This window comes from Salvelinus fontinalis, chromosome 25, assembly GCF_029448725.1.
Source record: "Salvelinus fontinalis isolate EN_2023a chromosome 25, ASM2944872v1, whole genome shotgun sequence".
NCBI classification, from domain to species: Eukaryota; Metazoa; Chordata; class Actinopteri; order Salmoniformes; family Salmonidae; genus Salvelinus; species Salvelinus fontinalis.
The window spans coordinates 2,519,580-2,542,593 of record NC_074689.1 but is presented as its reverse complement, the minus strand read 5'-3'; the positions used below and the strand labels follow the sequence as shown (position 1 = coordinate 2,542,593).

At 42.6% G+C, this 23,014-nt stretch overlaps 1 protein-coding gene across 2 annotated transcripts in view; it reads left to right on the top strand.

The window, feature by feature from the left end:
- The window catches only part of LOC129822746 (POU domain, class 6, transcription factor 2-like), a 125,198-nt gene that overhangs the window by 3,819 nt on the left and 98,365 nt on the right, over positions 1–23,014 (top strand). The window contains exons 3-4 of one of the 2 annotated variants that reach the window (XM_055881125.1): positions 17,231–17,328; positions 21,264–21,474. In XM_055881125.1, the coding sequence (XP_055737100.1) occupies positions 17,231–17,328; positions 21,264–21,474 (309 nt within the window). The remainder of the gene's footprint in view (positions 1–17,230; positions 17,329–21,263; positions 21,475–23,014) is intronic. The other variant, XM_055881126.1, reaches the window with a different exon arrangement.

The window sequence follows — 23,014 nt, the reverse complement described above, 5'->3', positions numbered from 1 at the left end:
AATATAATCAAATTAAAAACATATTTGTTCTGTAACTTAAACATCCCATGAAAAAGCAGTACCAAAAGAAACAATACCAAAACAGTACACAGTGACTCTGACGTGAAGAGTGCAGGACTGTGAGTGACTGCAGTCATCATATGTAGGGCTCTATAAAATCTGTTTCATTTTTTTTCCTGATTCCGATTTTTCCCAAATTCTGTTTCCTCAGTTTAGTTTTGCCAGGTTTCCGCTTTCCACCGTTTTTCATTTTTTTTCTCTCAAAACCCCCCACAGATGTTCTAAATCCACAACAATGCTGAAACCACATCAGCATCTAACTTTTGAGGTCTTGACATTTTTTGGGGGTGTAGTTACCCTTTAATTCCAGTGCGCACCTAGCAAGAGGCTAACAACAGGATGTTGCTTAGCAGTGTTTTTGTAGCACACACGTGATAGTAGATTTACAAAAAAAATACCCACGGGATTGATGCAAATAATCATTATAGAATTCTGCCAGGTAAGCATAGTCTACTTTGTAGTTATCATTTTTGGGAAAGCCTTTCCATCTACCAGAAGACTTTTCATTAGCATCATCGCTACACAAAGAATTCTCATTGCCTCTTCAGAAAGTTGCAGGAAATACGAATCACTGATGCATTCTGTTAATGTCTTATAATAAACTTAGGCTAATTAGTACATTTTCAAAACATTTAGTTAATTCCCGATTAAGTTAAATAAATTGTTTTATATTGTTGAATTCTGTAGTAATGGCTGGATTCCGTCCACATTCTCCACATCGCAGATTTTATAGGGCCCAACATATGGTATAGTTGTATTCACACCCATTGACTTTTTCCACGTTTTGTTGTTACAGGCTGAATTTAAAATGGATTAAATTGAGATTTGTGTCACTAGCCTACACACAATACCCCATAATGTCAAGATGCAATTATGTTTTCAGACATTTTTAGTAATTAATAAAACAATTCAATCTGAAATGTTTTGAGTCAATAAGTATTCAACCCCTTTGCTATGGCAAGCCTAAACATACTGTTCAAAAATATAAACGCAACATGCAACAATTTCAAAGTTGTATAATTCAAATAAGGAAATCAGTCAATTTAAATAAATTCATTGGGCCTTAATCTATGGATTTCACATGAGTGTGGATCAGAAAACCAGTCAGTATCTTGTGTGACCACTATTTGCCTCATGCAGCGCGACACATCTCCTTTGCATAGAGTTGATCGAGCTGTTGATTGTGGCCTGTGGAATGTTTTCCCACATCTCTTCAATGGTTGTGCAAAGCTGCTGGATATTGGCGGGAACTGGAACACGCTGTCGTACACATCGATCCAGAGCGTCCCAAACATGCTCAATTGGTGACATGTCTGGTGAGTATGTAGGCCATGGAAGAACTAGGACATTTTCAGCTTCCAGGAATTGTATACAGATCCTTGCGACATGGGCTATGCATTATCATGCTGACACATGACGTGATGGCGGCGGATGAATGGCACGGCAATGGGCCTCAGGATCTCATCACGTATCTCTGTGCATTCAAATTGCCATCGATAACATGCAATTGTGTTCCCCACCATCACCTTGGAGTAGAGTAATTTGAAAATGTTGACATCAGCAAACCGCTCGCCCACACAACACTATACACGTGGTCAGTGGTTGTGAAGCCGGTTGGACGTACTGCCAAATTCTCTAAAACGGCGTTTGAGGTGGCTTATGGTAGAGAAATTAACATTCAATTCTCTGGCAACAGATCTGGTGGACATTCCTGCAGTCAGTATGCCAATTGCACGCTCCCTCAAACTTGAAACATCTGTGGCATTGTGTTGTGTGACAAAACTGCACATTTTAGAGAGACCTTTTATTATCCCCAGCACAAGGTGCACCTGTGTAAGGATCATGCTGTTTAATCAGCTTCTTGATATGCCACACCTGTCAGGTGGATGGATTATCTTGGCAAAGGAGAAATGCTCACTAACAGGGATGTAAACAAATTTGTGCACAAAATTGGAGAGAAATAAGCTTTTTTTGTGTATATGAAACATTTCTGGGATCTTTTATTTCAGCTCATGAAACATGGGACCAAAACTTTACATATTGTGTTTATATTTTTGTTCAGTGTAAGTTCAGGAGTAAACATTTGCATAATAAGTTGCATGGACTCACTCTGTGTGCTGTAATAATGTTTAACATGATTTCTTAATGACTACCTCATCTCTGTACGCCACCCATACAATTATGTGTAAGGTCGCTCAGTCGAGCAGTGAATTTCAAACACAAAGACCAGGGAGGTTTTCCAATGCCTCGCAAAGAAGGACACCTATTGGTAGATGGGTAAAAATGTAAAAAAGCAGACACTGAATATCCGTTTGAGCATGGTGAAGATATTAATTACACTTTGGATGGTGTATCAATACAACCTGTCACTACAAAGATACAGGTGTACTCAGTTGCCAGTGAGTAAAGAAACCGCTCAGGGATTTCACCATGAGACCAATAGTGACTTTAAAACAGTTTGAATTGAATGGCTGTAATAGGAGAAAACTGAGGATGGACCCACAGCATTGTAATTGTAATACTACCCTAACCTAAAGGACAGAGTGAAAGGAAGGAAGCCTGGACAGAAAAAAATATTCCAAAACATGCATCCTGTTTGCAATAAGGCACTCAAGAAAAACTGCAAAAAATGTGTCAAAGAAATTAACTTTATGTCCTGAATACAAAGCGTTATGTTAGGGGAAAATCCAACACAACACATCACTGAGTACCACTCTTAAATGTTTAAAGCATGGTGGTGGCTACATCATGTTATGGGTATGCTTTCCATCGGCAAGGACTAGGGAGTTTTTTAAATAAAAATAAACTGAATAGAGCTAAGCACAGGCAAAATCCTAGAGGAAAACCTGGTTCTGTCTGCTTTCCAACAGACACTGGGAGACAAATTCACCTTTCAGCAGGACAATAACCTAAAACATAAGGCCAAATATACACTGGAGTTGCTTACCAAGATGACATTGAATGTTCCTGAGTGGCCTAGTTACAGTTTTGACTTAAATCAGCTTGAAAATCTAGTGCAGGACTTGAAAATGCCTGTTTAGCAATGATCAGAGCTTGAAGAATTTTAAAAAGAGAAATGTGCAAATATTGTACAATCCAGGTGTGCTAAGCTCTTACAGACTTACCCATTAACCCAGCTATAATTGCTGCCAAAGGCGATTCTAACATGTATTGACTCAAGGGTGTGAATACTTATTTAAATGAGATATTTCTGTATTTCATTTTCAATACATTTGCTAAAATTTCTACCAATGTTTTCACTTTGTCATCATCGGGTATTGAGTGTAGATGGGGGAGAATTCTTTTTATTTATTACTTTTTTTTATTTCAGGCTGTAACACAATTTGGGGGGAATACGTCAAGGGGTATGAATACTTTCTGAAGGCACTGTATGTGTGTGGTTTTAATGTAGGTTTATAGGTGGCAACAGAGCATGCCTTGAGCTCAGATTGTACCAAGAAAACAGAAAAATATATATTTATTACAAATAGTATTATACTCATCATATATACACACAAAATAGATTACAATACCATTTGGAATCTGTATTTGGCCTGCACGCTAGAAAACCATAACTCCTTTTCTATTGAATGCTGTCAGCACAACAATCTGTAATGTTTTTATGTATCATTTCTTTCTTCTCTATGTCAAGTTCTAGTTAAGCAATAAGGCCCAGAGAGATGTGGTATATGGCCAATATATTACGGTTAAGGGCTGTTCTTATGCACGATGCAACGCAGTGTGCCTGGATACAGCCATGGTATATTGGCAATATACACAAACACCCAAGGTGCCTTATTGATTTCATAAACTGGTTACCAACATAATTAGAGCAGTAGAAATACATGTATTGTCATACCCATGGTATACGGCTTTCAGCCAATCGGCATTCAGGGCTTGAACCGTTTATGATAATTGCCATTATTGTTACTTAATTTATGTGTGCTAGGCCTACCTCGTGCCAAAAACACAAATATATCACGTTGGCTTTCTATACTCACTATATAATCAGGGCTAATCTCATTTTGGATTCATTCTAATGATCAAGCACATTAAACCACTTACACGCACGCATCAATCAGTACAGCTCCATTGCTGCTGGCATTCTTCAACACCATTGATGCCCAAGAGGAGCAATGCTCTTAGTCTACCTGTTATCACACAATAAGAGTAAAAAAAACATGGTAGTGTTACATTGGACATGGAAAGACGAGAGAAAGGCATTGGTATTTGTTTTGTCATGAATAATACATCAAAAACAGCTATCCCATTATGAGGAAGCATACAATAACAAGGTACTTTAGGGTGTGTGGTGTATGAGTGTGAGTGTGCGTGTATTTGTCTGTCTGTGTATTTGTCCGTGCGTGTATTTGTCCGTGCGTGTATTTGTCCGTGCGTGTATTTGTCCGTGCGTGTATTTGTCCGTGCGTGTATTTGTCCGTGCGTGTATTTGTCCGTGCGTGTATTTGTCCGTGGGTGTATTTGTCCGTGAGTGTATTTGTCCGTGAGTGTATTTGTCTGGGCGTGTATTTGTCTGTACGTGTATTTGACTGTGCGTGTATTTGTTTCTCTGTGTGTGTATTTGTTTCTCTGCTTTGTGTATTTGTCTGTGTACATGTTTTAGGATCAGACAAGGGGACGATAGTGTGCAGTCTGACAGTGGTGTGTGTGCGTGTATTTGTCTGTTTTTGTGTGTCTGTACAGTTCCCATGTGTTTTGAGACTAGACAAGGAAGTGGCGTAAGGTGAAGATAGTGTGCTGTTTGGCAGTGTTGTGCTCCATTGTTACTTACTGCTGAGAAATATTTTGGGAGAGGGTTCTCCAAACAACCTCCCAAGTCCTGATCAGTGTACGGCTCCAGCTGTCAGTCTAATGAATTTTTTAGGATATCCCAGGGCTAGACTCTCCAAAACAAAGACTAGTGTACCAGGTTAACTAATTCATCTCAACAGTGTTACAATTCTCTTCAATAAGCATCAAGCGTTCTTTCAGTTCACTTCCAGACTCATGATTACATGTGAAGCCCGCTGGTCCATGTTTGTCTTGTTTTGTCATGTTTTGTTCGTCACTCTCACTCAGATATCATATTAAAAACTTCAAACATTTGGCAAAATTAGTAGAATTGCAGGAAATTAACTGTATTAACAGCTTAAAAATGTTTTCTCCGCTGTCAAGTGGGTGCCTCAAAACAACATTTCGCTTAGGACCCCCAATGTGTGGGTATGGATGTGGGTACACAGACCCGCAATAGCTCATGATGAGTTCTGATTTTTTGTGTCCCCCACCCCCATCAAAGTTACCCATCCCTGCAAAACACCTTTCTAAAACGGAAGTCTATATTTTTATAATACCGTATTCCACATAACTCTGTCATTTTATATTTCATGTCAATTCACCTGCTGCCACCTTTATTGTGAATTCAGTGGTGTGTTTTGGTAGAGGTTGTCTTAAGATGTGGTTGGCCCAAGCTGTCCTGGTGTTTCTTGTTCGGCTGACGGAGGGATGGCATGGCTCGGCCCGTAGGCTGTGCCGGGGGGGCGGCTCTGGGCAGGCTGGCACGACTCACTTGCCCTGAGACTAGGCACAGCTTTGAGACAGTCAGGATATGTGGTGCAGTCAGTAGATGGAGAAGAAAAAAAAGAGCGAACGAGTGAGAGAGAGAGAGCTCAACTCTTCTCACAAAGCAGCACAGCTCCCCTACATGCAGGTCACAGGGCATAGTGGATGACAGGAGGATGGTTTCTCACAAGAAGGAAAAAGTCTAATGTTATGCCAAGGTTGTATATGCATCTATGTACACACACACGTTTGTTTATCCATGTTTAGCCTATGTTACAGTATTATTCTTAGCCTTAGATGTGGGTGAAGGGCAGTGCTACCTCGGTGCAGATATTTGAGTAGAGTGTGAGGTCTGACTACTCTCCATGTTCTCTTATCAGCCTCCTTGAGTCTCCTTTGCCGTAGACAACAGATGCATGTGCAGTAGGCCTATTCTAGGTACGGTATGGATATGCGTCTCTTTCGGGTGGCTTCCTTTTATAAATGTGCAGATTTGTTAATGAGATTGTATTTATGAATCAGAAATGCAATGAGTAGTCTTCAAGTCACGGTACCCGCTGTTTAAAGTGGTTGATAATGTATGTGAATCTCCAATGCTTCAGCGTTTCCCTCTCAAATGTGTTGTCGTGTCATTTTTTTGTGTCCAAGTAGAGAACATGTGGGATGTTTAGGGAAATCCTGACTCTTGATATTCTCAGTGACATTTTGACCCCAACTCACTATCCAAATTCTAGTAATTATTTCAAGCTATGATTGCCCATATATCTCCACACCACCCTCGGGATTGAGTACGTATGTATTAAGTTCAGCTCTTTGAACAAACCCCTTCTGCATAACGGTAATTGAGCTAGTCATATGAGCCAGTTCAGATACTCTAGATTCGATTTGGTTAAGAAGTCCCTGGTATTAGACCAAATGCACAATATTATTTGCTGTTGACGGACTTAAGAACTTCCTACCCGTTTCTCGAGGCGACTCTTCACAGTGTTCGCTGAATTGCCCGTTTCAATGAATAGAACAGCAAAGGAAAGTTTATTATTTTTTGTGTGTCATTTTCATCAGTATGTTGGTGGATGGTGACAATGTACTCAATGTACACATAATATATGTGTTTGTCAGACAATGCACAATACAGGTTCACACCATCAATCTGAATATATCCATGTGGTGGTCAACGAACACATGTCCTTGGCTGTATGCTCGAAAGCGTCTGTATTCAGCTGGGATGCGAGGAGCTGTAGAGAGTGAATGTTCAGAATTCACCAAGTATAATTTGTTAAGTGCTAACTTTGTTGACGCAGCAGAGGAAAATAACCAAAAGAGTGGTAGCATGATATTCAGTGACTCTTTATTCAGGGACTATTCCTGTGTCAACACGGTGAGAGAGTTCAGGTTCAGTTAGGTTATTTGTGAGGAAATGCTTTGTATAGAGTACACTGCTGCTTTTGGATTTAGTAGGATTTTTTTTACAGTTAAGTGGATATGTACTGAAGTTTGATTTCTGCAGGGGGAAAAGTGTTGATTGAAGTGAAGGTGTAAACTTTCTTGGGGTCCTCGAAATTTGGTTGATTGTTGTGAGTAGGGTTGCAAAGGGAGTGTACGTTACTGGAAACTTTTACCAGTAAACTACCGGAATTTTGGTATCTTTCAAGGATTTTATATAATCTACCACGAGTCATCTAGTGGCCCTTTTGGGTACTTCAGATTATCACAGGTGTCTGTAATTATCTCTGGCCCTCTCTCTGGCCTTATCACATGTAACATGACAATGTAAAACATTAATCTAAATATAAACCATCAACTTAGTCGATTCCATTGGTGATGAGGGTTGAGGGTTAAGGTTGAGGGTTGAGGGTTATATGAGGGTTAAAGCATTTAATATACTTCATCTTTTTTAGACTCTACTTTTTTTTACTATGTCAATATGTATTTGCTGTCAATGTTTTTGGGTCAAACTGTTGGGAATTGTGAAAAAAGTCAATAGTTGGACGAGTTGCAGAGGTAATTGAAAATAATGCCAATATTGATATTTTTTCTCTCTTCATTAATTAGGCTATTTTCTCTTGTACCATATGGTCAATCTATTAGAAACTCACGGACAATATGGACACAGATATAAAACATTTATACTATATATGAATACATTTTTAAAAACTTTATTCAAATATGAATTGCTAAAGTTACAATAGATTGCCATAGATTTTCTGTTAATTACCAAATTACTGAAGATTCCGGTAACTTTGGTAAATGACCAGTAGCTTTGCAAATCTAGTTGTGAGTGCCCAGGCAGTTGTATAAAAGGAAACACTGGTAAACAATGTCATTAGGAATGTTTGTTTGTAATGAGTAATGAGTAATGTTTGTCTACTACACCCAGCCATGCTCGTTTCACTGCTGAAATGGTTTCTCTCGTTTTTAAAAGCTATAGTCTCTCAAATAGTCTTTTACTCCAGCTATCAAAAGCCATGAGGCACCACAAACATCCTGAAAAGTGGATGTTCGGTGGGAAAGCTCGTCCCCGGCATGAGGACGAGATGGCGGGGCTGTGTACAGATTCTGTCTTCCGCTCTCAAGTAAATCTCCCCCTTTCAAACATCAACAGACAAGATAATAAGACACTCAGAGCACAATTCGGTATTATATTCCGCAACCAAAGGCTCCTCTTGTCAGTTTGCATTTACTCTCCCTAGGATGTGACGCTTCTATCATCATGCCGTCAAAAACAGCCTGGCTAGAACGACAAGGCCACTCATTTCATACACTTACTGTCTACATGAAATGGCCTGCACTTATACCGATTCTGACAAAATGGAGGAACATTTTCAGAAAGGTCACCTACAGACTAAAAAGAGGAGAGGAAAAAAGAATCTTCTATCGATTTATGCGATTGGGGGTCATTCCGAAGAAAAAGTCTAGAGAGACTTCCATGTCTTTATTTGTTGTATTTCGTAAGATCATTTACTCATTCATTTCGATAAGATAAGATATTTTGCAATCCGGTAGCTACTGTACAGTACCTCACTAAAATCACTTACATTAATTGGATTACTGAAGTGATAGTAGACCTTAATACCAGTATAAAAATATGGTTATCACTAGGAAGAACCTGTTCACTTTTATTAGCATCAGCGTGTATTTAATTTCATACCAACATTCTCTACAACTATCTCCTACTTCCTCCTTATCCCCGTGTTCCCTTCAACTTGCCTTTCCCTCCTCTGCATACACAGACACACACTGCTGGAGGCAACCCTCCATACTTACAATTTGCTCTGTAATCAGCTTAGTGAGCAGGGTGACTGAGTGGAGCTGTTTGGCTGCTTGGAAATGCAAAGAGGCCTGTAATGTTCTGATGTGCTGAGGTTAAGTAATAAAGTGGTAGAGACAGTGTGTAAATGGGACCGGCTCAGTAACAGTAAATAAGACTAAGGATAAAGAAGGCCGAGAGAGGGGGAGGACTAGGAGTCTTTCTCCCCAGGAGTTGGATCTCATTATGAGGATTTCAGATGTCTGCGCCGCAAACTTGAAAAGCGGCTTAATGCACGCCCTATAAAGCAGGTGTAATACATTCTCTAATGCGCCCAGAGCGACCGTGTGCTATCCTTGCCATCGTCACCATCACAGCTCAGATAGCATTGAGGAACAAGGAGGAGATGTTTCTGAGATGGACAGGCAGAGGTCATCTGTTTTACAAATAGAAACCCCAGTCATGTAGATTACATCACCGGTGACACTGAGCACGTCAAAGTGACTGACATTATAATCCGTCCAATATATTGTGCATGTACTGTAGAAATGAATCGTTAACCTTATTGTGAAGTAAATTATATTGAGGGCACATTTGCCAGTGGTAGAGGACATTTAATGAATATTAAAATGCACTTTATTCCATTCTCTGTATGGTCAGTCTTTTTGAGATGAAAATAATAATTTTCAAAGAAAAATGTATTTCATAAACATAAACAAAACCATAAACAAGATCAACCAGCTCTTCGTGTTGGACTAACAAAGAAGCGTCGCAAATCCTTGGCGTTGACACGGTCGGTGTTGTTGGGATGTAATTGAAGCTGGGGAAGGGGGTCACGTTTTCAGGAAAGGAAATGACAATGTTGTCTTTCACTTGTGTGGCGTGAACCAGAGATGTATCCATCCTACAGTCCGTGTGTCCTTCACAACCCTTTATTATTTATAGCTCTCCCTCTTTGAGCAATGACCAGTACTAATGCATAACCTTCTGTCCTTCTGGCAGATTCGCTTCCTTTGAAACCAAAGATTGAGGGAAGAAAAAAGGGTGTGTGGAGATCCAGGCTATCGAGAAGTTATTCATTTTTTTTCTTACCCCCCCCCCTTCACATCTGAGGATGTGGAATAACATTGTGATGCTTCTTTTCTTGGGGAATGGAGTTACGGGCTTCAAAGCAATAGTCTATCCTGTACATTCCCCTCCCTCCGCAGCGTGACGGCACTATGAGGATGTTGTGTGCTGCTGGGGAAATTCTGTTACAGAGAACCGAGGGCCGGTTCTCGGTTCTGAACCCCCCCCCCCCCCCTCTCCCCCAGAAGTGGGACATAGAGGCAGCATTAGTGTTAGTGTTGGGTAGCCTTAGGGCCCGGAGGTGGTGTCAAGTGTGACATGTGGGTGTCTAGTAACCACCGGCCCCTGTCCCCGTCCCCGTCTCCACCCACAGACGCCACTGGCTGCCTCTTAATTGTCCTGCCACTGCTCTCGCTTGGCCAGATGCAACGCAGGTTGACGGGCGGCCGCTCTTTGGACGCAGTGCATTCGCCGTACATACTATGTGCTGTCTATGTTCTGCCTATAGTAATTCTAGGATTGTGAATATTTCACATAGCTATAACTGTTTCTTTCCTTGATACTTTTGAAATGAATAGCATATAATTATTAGTCACTTATTTGCCATTTTGAACATGAAGCCGTGCTATTCCACACATTTCCTTTGTTTGAGACAGTGGTAAAGGAAGATAAATTACAACCAGTGCTGTGAGGAAGACACATTGGATGTAGATGCAGAAAAGATGGCTGAAAAGAGACCCCCGTGCAGGACAGGGATGAAGGGGGCACCAGATCAGGCGGAATCCTATTTACCACAAATATAATTTAAGTCATTTAAAAAGAGTTGACCATCAATAGAGAGGGAGGCACCTCAGTATTCTCCTCATCTCCTAACAGGCTTAGAGCCCTCTCAGGCAGGCCCTGATTTCACCATCCACGCTGCGCTGATGGACATAAAAGGATGAGGAATAATTTGGGATTGTTATTTGTCTCTTTCAACCCTGAGATAATCAGGTTGACATTGCTAGGGGAATGAGGAGAAGAGGCCGCAACAGATGTGCTCATGTGCAAAGTGTTCTACTCCCCTGAGAGCTTGCCTGCACAAATGCCCTCTCCCTTTCTCTCTAACTCTCCCCCTCTTCACCCCCCCCCATCCGTCTCTCTCTCTCCATCACACCCTCTCTTTCTTGACCTTTGAGATTAACATTCCACCTTCTCTCCAATTTACCTCATCCTGTCCCTCTTGTGCTCTCCAGCCTCCTCAGCTCCTGGTCCCCTTCACTGCAGAGGGAGAGGCAAGTACGAGCAGGCCTAGAGCACTTCCCTGTTTTAGAGAGCCTGTTGGAGGGAAACCCATGGCCATGGGAGAGAGGGAAACTACGGGAGGATGCTACTTCCCTGTTATCAGATACATTGACCTACTGACAATGACCAGTAGCTACCATTGAGCAGCAACAGTGGAGTCTACACTTCAAAAACATAGTTTTTACCCTGTAAAAACTGGGAAGACAGAGACATCAGTCAGTGTCTATACCTCCATCTCTCTCTCTGCCACGCTCTCTCTGTCTCTTTCTCTCTCTCTCTCCCCCATGTTTTCCAATGTGGTACTGTAATTACTACATTAGTGGCTGAGGAATTGCTGTGGTAAAAAAAACTATCCACGCTTCCCTGTGCTTTGCTTTGAGAACCGACCCCTTTACATAAGTCCACTTATTGGTGGAATAATTCGTTAATAAGATATTTTTGCCTGTAAACTCTGGAGCACCTTGCAGCTCTCCTTGCAACTCCAGCGAATCGAACGTCAATGTAAAAGGCCCAGAGAGACCGGCACGGCCCCTGACCACCAAGCCCCTAGGCTGGGTCCTTAATTAAGGAAATGACAGCTCTCCAGGCTCCAGCGGGCTATAATGTAGCTAATGGTATTACAGGCAGCTCAACCACTCAACAGTCAGTCTCTGGTGTGTTCCGACTCCAAAAACGCTATTGACCTGTAACCAGCCAGCCTCTCCTCTCACTCAGGGTCTCTAAACAGTGTATTACTTTCCTGCTCATCCTCAGGGAGCCTAACGAAGAGGACCCGGGGTTATTGGCAGCACATTGTACTCAGGGTTATTGTTGAGGGCTTTAGTGTGCTCAATGAAAGACAGAACAATGATATGAAAAACACTTTTTAAGTCTGGAGTCTAACACAAGTTGCTTCCACATAGGGATACAGGTAGAACATTCTTGAGCACGTAATGTTGTGCCACTCAGATTTCACTATAGCCTACTGTAGTGCACTATACAGTACTGTATATGCTCTGTGCCTTCTCGTATGCATGGCGTTTTGAAGTATTATACAGTATGAGTAGGAACTGGGGAATCTGATATTTTCTCTCTCCCTCGTTCTCCTCCTCTCTCTCTCGTTTGTGAATACTTGTCTGTGAGCCAATCCCATAAAAGCTATGCCGTGTCGACCATTTCAGCAGCATTAGTGAAATCAATGGCCAAACAATCCAGCACAATTGGTCTGGTATTGACAGAATTAAACCTTGTGTATGATGTGACTTGTCATTTTTCTGGGCCCCAGTATGACGCCGTGATTCCTCATCATCAGTGAATCTCAATTGATTGGTGCAGCCTGAGCGGTCGCCCTCCCTTGTTTGGCCCTAAACAATGACAAGGAACAGCAACACATATGTCCATAACAATCCTGTATGGTAAGAATGTATTTTCTTTTGAATGTAGATATTTAATAGTAGAAAACAGGTATGAATAATACATGCAGGAAAACAAAAAATGTTGAGAGGAGAAGTTTAGTCGTTGTTGTCATGAATATACTACATTTCATGTGAGACCAGCTACATAAAGACATAACATTCACTCAGCCCAGCTTTTTAAAAAGAGCCTTTACTAAAATGGGGGGGGGGGGGTTGTGGCGTTGATGGCCTGGTTGATTTTGAAAAGCTTGAATCGTTACCGCAGCTCTCTCTCCCACATTTGACAACTTATATAATGAATCGCCACTAAAACAGCTATAGTTGTTAACGTTTCTTTTATGGCCAAAACTAGATTCAGAAATGCACTGGGGCAAAAGCTAACTCGGGACACATAGCCTTCAGTAACACCCATTTCGTTGAGGTGGTCAATGGGTAAAACAGTTGTTGCGTTAGAGTAGGTGGCATACTGATTGCTTTATGAAATGCCGGCTTATTGTTTTTGTGCTATGGTGTCCTCGGGGCAGCACTCTGTATTGAGGAGAGCGACGGTTGATTGGCAAATAAATGCAGCTCTTTGCACCCCATACGAAGCCTTCTGCCTTTTGAAAGTGTCTCTCCAGTCGCCACTTAGGTGATCAATGCAAGATCATTTATGTAGTGTCCAATATTGGGAATATTTCCGCACCATAAGCCACCTCAGAGCCCCCACCAACACTGAAATAGGAATGATTCTTGTTGTAAAGTGTAGAACAGATGACAGTGGTTAGACTAAAGTGAGAGATAGTTTTGGGTTAAGTAAAAAAAAAACAGCACAAAAGTTACAACATGTTATTTTATATTAACAAGCAATAAGCTCCTACGGTCAAGGCAAAGTCTGTGTGACAGAGAGAGGTTAGCTATTCAAAATAATATAGTGAACACATTCATCAATTTCAGTACTAGACTTTTGTGCACACAATAGGTAAGGACTTACTTTAGTCTATGTGTAACAGTCCTGACCTGTTTTATGTTGTTTTTTATGTGTTTATGGTCAGGGCATGTGTTTTGGGTGGGCAGTCTATGTTATCTGTTTCTATGTTGGTTTTGGGTTACCTGGTATGGCTCTTGATTAGAGGCAGGTGGTTTGCGTTTTCCTCTAATTAAGAGTCATATTTAGGTAGGGCGTTCTCACTGTTTGTTTGTGGGTGATTGTCTCCTGTGATGTCTCTCGTGTTGTCGATGTTATTCACTTACGGGGCTGTTTGGCTGTTCGTGCGTTTTGATGTAACGTTCCTGTCCGTGAGTTTACGTTTAGTGATGTGAGTTTATGTTCAGGTTTCGTTCTACGTCGTTTTCTTATTTTGTAAGTTTGTTATAGTGTTTGTTTTCGTATTGCCATCTTCATCAGTTTTTTTCGTTTATAAATAAAAAGATGGCTTATTTCCCTGAAGCTGCGTATTGGTCTGATGATCCTTCTCTCCTCACCTCTTCCGAGGATGAGGAGAGCGACAGCCTTAACACTATGTATAAAATTGTCAGTCTAAATGTTGTCTATGTGTAACATTTCCATCAAACATTCTTTTCAGCACACATTTTATCATTCCATGTGCCAGTATTGCTATTGTCAGTCCGGTGTTACTGTCCAAAAAGGAATCCACTTAAGAAACCTTCACATTATATAAACTGGTTAAAATAACTTCAAAGAACCTAGTAATAAAAGGGAATTGAAGATGGCCTCCCTGGATATTTCTCCTGTCAGCTTTTTAATTCTGTTAAAGAAATCACACCCAACACCTTAGGGAAAAGTGCCTGTGCATTTATTTATTATCGATTCCTTTCCCAGAGCTAAACGTGTTAACGTCACAGATATTTGCAGGGGGGGGGGGGGGATCAAGCTTTCTCTTAACATCCCACTAAGTTATTGTGAGATGACGCAATGAAAGGCACACAGCAGTTATTCAATAAGCCACAGCCCCCTGCGCTGCTTATCAAATGGAATATATTATTCACTGCACCAACTGCATTTATGAGCCGTACATCCATTACTTATTGATGGTTTTGTCATGCATTCTGTAAACTCTGATTCGCTCATCAATAATAGAGCAGAGCGATCCCTCTGCTTAGGGTTGGGTGCCAGAGTCAAGCCGTTGTTATTTCATCTCCGCTATTGAGATCGGAATGGATATCTGCTAATTAGATGAATGGCTGCTGCCTTTGTTCAATTCCACTGTCAAGGTTGTCGTTCTCGGATTGGACATTCGATGATACGCAGGCTTGTAGGCCTTGTTGTCGAACTGAATTAGCGGCTCGTTATGTCATTGAATAATGTCTAATATGCCCATGAATATGAATGAGATCCTCGGTTCACTCGTGAATTCCGCTTTCCATCGCTTTCCATTGTATGTCTTCAAAGACATAACATTTAGTCAGTAGTAATGGGTGAATTGATGCCATAAAGAATGGCTGTGAGAAGTAGAGACACCCCTTAACCAGGCTCATCATCATGCGCATATTTGAACCTATTTTGAATGTTTGCCACGGAGTTAGGATGAGACGCTGTTCAAAGACATAGTGTCTTCAAAATGTTTTTTTCCTCTCTGCAAAGATTAAAGGCATTGGGTTGGGTTCTGTTTGACTCATACTGGGTGAAATTGGTAAGAGACTGTACCATCTAATGTTAAGTGACTGCAGGGTTGACAAGCTTGAGTTTATGTGGACCAATACCTAGACTCAGGCCCAGTGAGCCAGAGGTAGAAACCAGCTCGAAATGCGGACTTGTCCCCAGGGCAATTAAATCAAGGATCAAATGCTTAAGGTTTATTTGATGGGTCATGCCATTCACCAATTATTTGGATTTTATGTATAGATAAGATGATGCTGTATGGCGGAGTGGAGTTTTGGATGTAATGTGCACATTTGTACAGTTCCAGTCCCATACATCCAACCGGCAATGAGATCTTGAAAGCAAAGCCTTCAATAATACAAAGACTATGGTCTGAATGGAACTCTCAAACCCAGTGTGTGTGTTTTCACATCTATGTTACGTTAAGTTTAGAATTCATGAACAAAATGCTTTTTTAAACCATTCTTTTTTACTGTGTGTCTGTCAAATGTTCTTGGTCTTCTAATATTAGTCTTTTGAAGTTTGTTATTCATTTTCGAAGGTCAAACTAGGATTTTTTTTCTCAATAGTCCTCTTGTAAATTGCCCAAATTGAAAAGAGATACGCAAGTGTATTCATTTTCTTTGGCTTTTCTCTCCCACTCACATTCCTACTTTCCTTGATTTGTGTACTTCTTTTACAAACTTGAATTAAAGTTTTTGAGGGAAGTGAGTTAGAATGTGTTGTGGTACAATGCATTGAAATAGTTGTGTAGTAGCCTACCGTTGACGTATGAATGCATTTAGAGAAAGATCAATTTTATGAGACCTTTTGTATTGATTACTTATATTGACTTGTGATTTTTGAGGTTTATTTGCTTTGGTCAATAAACTTGACTTTTGTAAAGCATGGACGTTATAAAAGTTATACAAGCCCATGTGGTACGAAAGCAAATAGTTTATCATTGAACTATCCGATTGAAGATACTTTTTCAAAGTTGAATGTCTAATCTGCACTATACAAGATAAAATAGCAAAGCAGAAGGGATCTGTAAAGAATGTACTATGATGGCAATGCACTTTTCTAGTAACACGTTATCACACAAAACCTTTGGGATTAGCCACCCACAAACTGAGCATGAGCTGTTGAGAGATGCAGAGAGAGTCAAACCCACCGGGCAAAAACCCACCGGGCAAAAACCCACCGGGCAAAAACATTGTTTTTCATATTTTTCACCCAACTTTTAACCTAAATCTAATGACATGGTAAAATGTTTTGTTGATTTCATGTTGAATTCACATTCGTTGAGAACTCAACCAAATGTAAATCAAAACTAGACGTTGAACTGACGTCTATGCCCAGTGGGAATGGCCAGTATCCGTGGCTCAAATAGTACCCTACGGGCCCTCATCAAAAGTAGCGCACTACGTAGGGAATAGGGTGCCTTTTGAGACACCGCCAGTGTCTCACCACCCACCCACCCTGAGTGGCTTTGTTTTCTCTCCAGCCATCACATCCCACAGCAGGCCAGGCTTATTATCATGTCTATGTCTGATGTGTGCCTCCGTACTCCGCTGTGGCTTTGTAGCATACAGGTCTAATGGTGTCTCATAGCCGCAAGGCTGCTTGTGGTACAAGGGGGAGGAGGGGGGTTAGATGGGTGATGATACTCAGCTATGTAAATGGATGAATAATGCGGACCCGGGCCCAACAGTTTATGCAGCGCCATGGCCATCCATCCCTCATCCCTCAGCTGTAATCGGGGCGTCGTGGGAGCGCCATCTCCCCGTCAATGAGCCTCTCAGCTGACGGGTCATTTATTCAGGGCTGATTGTAAAAGGCGGCAATACGTTTATTGATGAACCACTTCAACACAAAATCCTCTCCCCTTCGTACTTGAGGCTGTGTGATCACAGCTGGCTATGTCTGTGTGTGCATGCGCGTTTGTGCATGTTTTACGATTGTTTCGATGTTTACATGGGATTCAAATCTCTCTCTCCCTCCCCCTCTCTCCCCATCTCTATTTCTCTCCCCCAGGAGCCCGTGATGGCTCTGTCCAGTCTGATGCCAGCAGCAGCCCGTCAGAACAGTGTCATCTGGGTCAGTCTCACCCAGCCTACCCGGTAGGACCACAGGTGAGTGTCGCTCCATGTCACCTCCTGACCTGCGCCTAAACACACACGCCCAGCACCACACACACAATCACACCAGGTACACAACAACACATGAAAATGATCTGAGAGGGATTTCAAATCCTCTGCAAAGGTAATCGGTCGACGTGTGACCTTAATGAACATATACCGTTTTTGAATAAATGGTGAGCTGTTTACATTTCCTCTGCCCCCTTCAACGCCAACACAAGCACAGTCTGCCCCCAGGCAGCCCAATAAATAGCTCAATACGACAGTCAGCCTATGTGATTGGATTTATTGGCCTGGTGGCTCAGCCCTGTTTAATGAATATCTATCTCATTAGTGCTGTCTCACTGTCACCTCCCTGAACCCAGTAGTGTGAACAGCTAGCCAGCCAGGCAGACATAGGGCTTCCCTCCCTCCCTTCCCCTAACGAGGCCACTCTCCCAGCACTCAGTGGGTCGCATGCTAAATTACACCCTATTCCCTGCCTAGCGCAGTACTTTTGTCCTGAGCCCTATGGGCCCTGGTCAAAAGTAGTGCTCTAGAAAGGAAATAGGGTGCTATTTGGGACACACACCTCGGTGTTACTCAATAAGGGCTCCGCCACTGAATCAATCCTCATCAGGGTAAACAAAAGAGGATACGTGAGAGACTAATTCACTGAGTTCCCTGCTGAATTGGCTCACTCAGCTCAGCAGGATGAAATACAGAGAACCAGACTGATTAAAGCCACTCTGATAATGAGAGACATGATAGCTGTTTAATCCATGAATGGTAAACAAGGTTATCAGACAAAATAGAAATGCTTTGGTGCATATAGTTGTGCCAGTCCCTATAAGCTTCAGAAGGTTGTTCCCCCAACAGTCTGTCTAATATATTAATGCTGTCAATACAGTCTCTGTGAAGCTAACAGTTTTCAGAAACAAGGCGCTCCCCATGCCATAACCAATTCTCCTATTTTGGGATCAATATGTTTTGATAGATTCTCACTTCGGAGCCGGATACTGTGCGAAGAGGCATTATCCGAAGGTAGTTTACCCAACATGAATCCGCTTTTCCCCCTGTCTCCCACTCACAGTTAGGATAACAAACTCTGTGATTATGGGCAATTGCTCAGAGCCTGACTGGGCTTCCGGTCTGATGGAAGGGCCTGCTGGCCCCTATTGGGTAGAGAGGCAGGGTATCTCATCCAGGTCTAAAGCTCTTCCCAGACCCATCCAGACCCCATCCAACTCCACCCAGAACACATGCAGAGAGGCAGGGTACCTTATTTAGGTTTGGACCAGAACATGTGCTTGTTCCCTGGGCGCCCCACTCCTCAACACTCAGCTGTCAGCCATGCCTAAGGCAGTACCACACCATCCCCACTAGACCTCCGTTGGAGAGACAGGCAAGACAAACACAGAGGAAGGAAAATAATGCAGAACTATTCACACGGACACCCAAAGGGAGCAGATAGGGCTGTTTACAGTCATGATCTGGTAATTTAAAAGGACTGTTTTGTTTTTATGTTCTGGAAATTTAAGCTGACTTTGTGGTGGCAGTCGGGGCTAGTTTTTCCGATTCAATTAGTATGCACACTTTGCACGTTTTACAGAAGCAAGTTAGGTAAACATGGAATACATTTTTGAACTATCCTTCTGTTCCCCGCACAAAAGCCACGAGTCGCACAGCAACAAACACAGCCGAAAGAAAAATAACAAGCGGTCTTATGTACTTGAAGTGCTCTGAAGCTGGCAGACACGTGCCTGTAATAATAAAGCAGAAGTACATTTGATGTATTTAGAGTTGTTTTTTTAATATCATTCCCTTCCATGTACATTTACATTTAAGTCATTTAGCAGACGCTCTTATCCAGAGCGACTTACAAATTGGAAAGTTCATACATATTCATCCTGGTCCCCCCGTGGGAATTGAACCCACAGCCCTGGCGTTGCAAGCGCCATGCTCTACCAACTGAGCCACACGGGACCAGTATCGCTCTTCAGTGTCAGGGGAAGGGATCTCGTTTAATTTCAAGGTCAAATGTCCAACGACTCGTCTTTGATTACATGCCGCCGCAATTCGACGTGAGATTTACGTTAAAAAGCGAGATTAAACATATGTCACTTGCCTTGACGAAAGGGACCACCTTTGTTATTGTCCCTTGATGGGTCTTCTTTGCGCACTCAAATGACTAATCCCTTATTTAAAGCGAATGACAATGTCATGTTGAATGCGTTCAAAGCAGTCAACCCGTGTCACTCGTTCCTGTTATGATTTGTTATAGTGTTGCAAAGCAGACTAAAATGGTTGTGAATTTTGAAAATGTTCAGTATTTTAAACCTACGGTAATGAGTATTATATAAAACATACTCTGTTTTGTTCACATGACACAGTTGCTGGAATGAAACGTCTCTCCATGCCAGTGACTATTCATTTCAAGCTTCGTCCCTGGTCTCCTTTGATCAAAGTCGTGGGACAAAAAAATCCATGATCAAATTAGATTTTTTTTGGGGGGGGGGTGGTATTCCCCCTGACTTTTAAGGCTAGTGTTTACCTTCCAATCTCTCCCAGCCTCTTGGCTTTAAACCCATGCAACATCACATTCCTAAAACTGTGATTATGTCGAAACTGGTGCTCGCTCTCCGCACTGCGCCGGGTTATCTTAGTGACACCGCTGTCACGCAGCAGCACCAAGCCTGGGAGGATGGTGCCATGTTCACACCAGTCGACCCCTCCACTCCGTCTTCCGCTCCTTCGCCACAGGCGTCCCGTGCAAAACAGAAGCAGATAGCTGACAAGTGCCGTTAAAGGTTCGTGGGCTCAGGTTAGTGTGGAGGAGTCAAGCGGAGAAGGATCAGCACCGAGGCCACAGGGCAGCCAGGCATACTACAGGCATACAGGGGCTGAGACGTTCAAGAGCAGTGTTAGGCTGGGCTTGGACACAAAAAAAGCCATGCATTCCTCCATGTCCATGCCCTGTATGTAGAGGCACTAGCAGCTATTTTGGGAATGTCGTTTTACGTGATGTAAAACGCTTGTTTCCCCTGATGACATTATGAGAATCAAGTCTGTATCTGACAAACTGGTGAGCTAATAGATGATATGTAAAACATATCTGGGTGTCATAACTCTGGACTAACTCTGCTCTGTATTCTGGTGCTACAACCATTTCCACATCTGGTGTCAAGAACATTCATTAAACCCGGGATCAAAGCACTGTGCTACAAAATGTGTTTGTGGCTGTATATTTGCAGAGCTGCTCGCTGTGAAAGTGCATTTGAACGGCTCCTCTACTGTGCCAAATGTCTTCTAGCGATACTTCAGATAACATATCTTAGCGTCTGTGTCTATGACTGCACCGATTCTACTCTGACTAATATTAGTGAATGCTGACATGAAGTCAGTGATGTACTGTATCTCCCACCAAAGGAGGAAAGTGCTGATATGTATGAAATCTCGGGGGAACAATTCAACGGCTGATTCTAGGGTATCAGAAGTGTGTTCATTGTGATGAAATATAAATCACTCTGCATCCGCCTGAAAGGAAAATGCACTGCTCTTTTTCAAAGGTTGGAGTTGGATTCCTTTTTCCCACGTGCCAGCAAGCAGCACTGCGTTGTGACTGTCACTCTGGCTGTGGCATGTTTCAAAGCACAGATGTCAGCAGAAAAAAACAACAGCATTCAACACATTGATTAGAGCACCTCTGTCACTTGAGTGAAATGTGGGTTATATGTGCGATGGCCGTTGATTCCTCTCAGATGAATCTGATGGGAGTATCTTCACGTGTTTTTATGAATGGTTCATTCCATATCCCGAGGCACTCGTAAACATATGGATAAAATCTGATATGAATGTAACCTCTCTCTACTATGCATGCTAATACATGAATCACTGTTTACTATGCGTTTTACTATGCATACTAATGTCAATATATTTTTGTAACCCAGTGTCTTTCTCTTCAGTCTCTGCTGGTGGCCCAGCAGCTAGCCGGAGGGTCGCCAGGCCTGAACCAGCCCATCCTCATCCCCTTCAACACGGGCGGACACCTGGGAGGCCAGCAGGGTCTTGTGCTTTCCCTGCCCACCGCCAACATCCAGGGCCTGGTGGCTGCAGCAGCCGCACAGGGCATCATGACGCTTCCCCTACAGAACCTGCAAGGTAAGAGGGCTGCCTCAGCAGATAACCTATAGAGGACAGGGTGGGAGACTAAATTTACAGTCATTTTGACAATGCATGTATTTGATGTAATAACAGAAGTTATCTTTTATTTCCGTAAGAGTGCATTGTACTCTCCCCTCTCCTCTTTTCTCGCCAGAAGAGTGCACTGTACTCTCCCTCCTCTTTTCCCTCTATAACAGTGCACTGTACTCTCCTTCCTCTTTTCTCTCTATAACAATGCACTGTACTCTCCCGCTCCTATTTTCTCTCCATAAGAATGCACTGTACTCTCCCTCTCCTCTTTTCTCTCTATAACAGTGCACTGTACTCTCCCTCTCCTATTTTCTCTCCATAAGAATGCACTGTACTCTCCCTCTCCTATTTTCTCCCCATAAGAGTGCACTGTACTCTCCCTCTCCTCTTTTCTCTCCATAAGAGTGCACTGTACTCTCCCCGCTCCTCTTTTCTCTCCATAACAGTGCACTGTACTCTCCCTCTCCTCTTTTCTCTCCATAAGAGTGCACTGTACTCTCCCTCTCCTCTTTACTCTCCATAAGAGTGCACTGTACTCTCCCCGCTCCTCTTTTCTCTCCATAACAGTACACTGTACTCTCCCTCTCCTCTTTTCTCTCCATAACAGTGCACTGTACTCTCCCCGCTCCTCTTTTCTCTCCATAACAGTACACTGTACTCTCCCTCTCCTCTTTTCTCTCCATAACAGTACACTGTACTCTCCCTCTCCTCTTTTCTCTCCATAACAGTACACTGTACTCTCCCCGCTCCTCTTTTCTCTCCATAACAGTACACTGTACTCTCCCTCTCCTCTTTTCTCTCCATAAGAGTGCACTGCACTCTCCCCGCTCCTCTTTTCTCTCCATAACAGTACACTGTACTCTCCCTCTCCTCTTTTCTCTCCATAACAGTGCACTGTACTCTCCCTCTCCTCTTTTCTCTCCATAAGAGTGCACTGTACTCTCCCGGTCCTCTTTTCTCTCCATAACAGTACACTGTACTCTCCCTCTCCTCTTTTCTCTCCATAAGAGTGCACTGTACTCTCCCCGCTCCTCTTTTCTCTCCATAACAGTGCACTGTACTCTCCCTCTCTTCTTTTCTCTCCATAACAGTGCACTGTACTCTCCCCGCTCCTCTTTTCTCTCCATAAGAGTGCACTGTACTCTCCCCGCTCCTCTTTTCTCTCCATAACAGTGCACTGTACTCTCCCTCTCCTCTTTTCTCTCCATAACAGTGCACTGTACTCTCCCCGCTCCTCTTTTCTCTCCATAACAGTGCACTGTACTCTCCCTCTCTTCTTTTCTCTCCATAACAGTGCACTGTACTCTCCCCGCTCCTCTTTTCTCTCCATAAGAGTGCACTGTACTCTCCCCGCTCCTCTTATCTCTCCATAACAGTGCACTGTACTCTCCCGCTCCTCTTTTCTCTCCATAACAGTGCACTGTACTCTCCCTCTCCTCTTTTCTCTCCATAACAGTGCACTGTACTCTCCCCGCTCCTCTTTTCTCTCCATAACAGTGCACTGTAC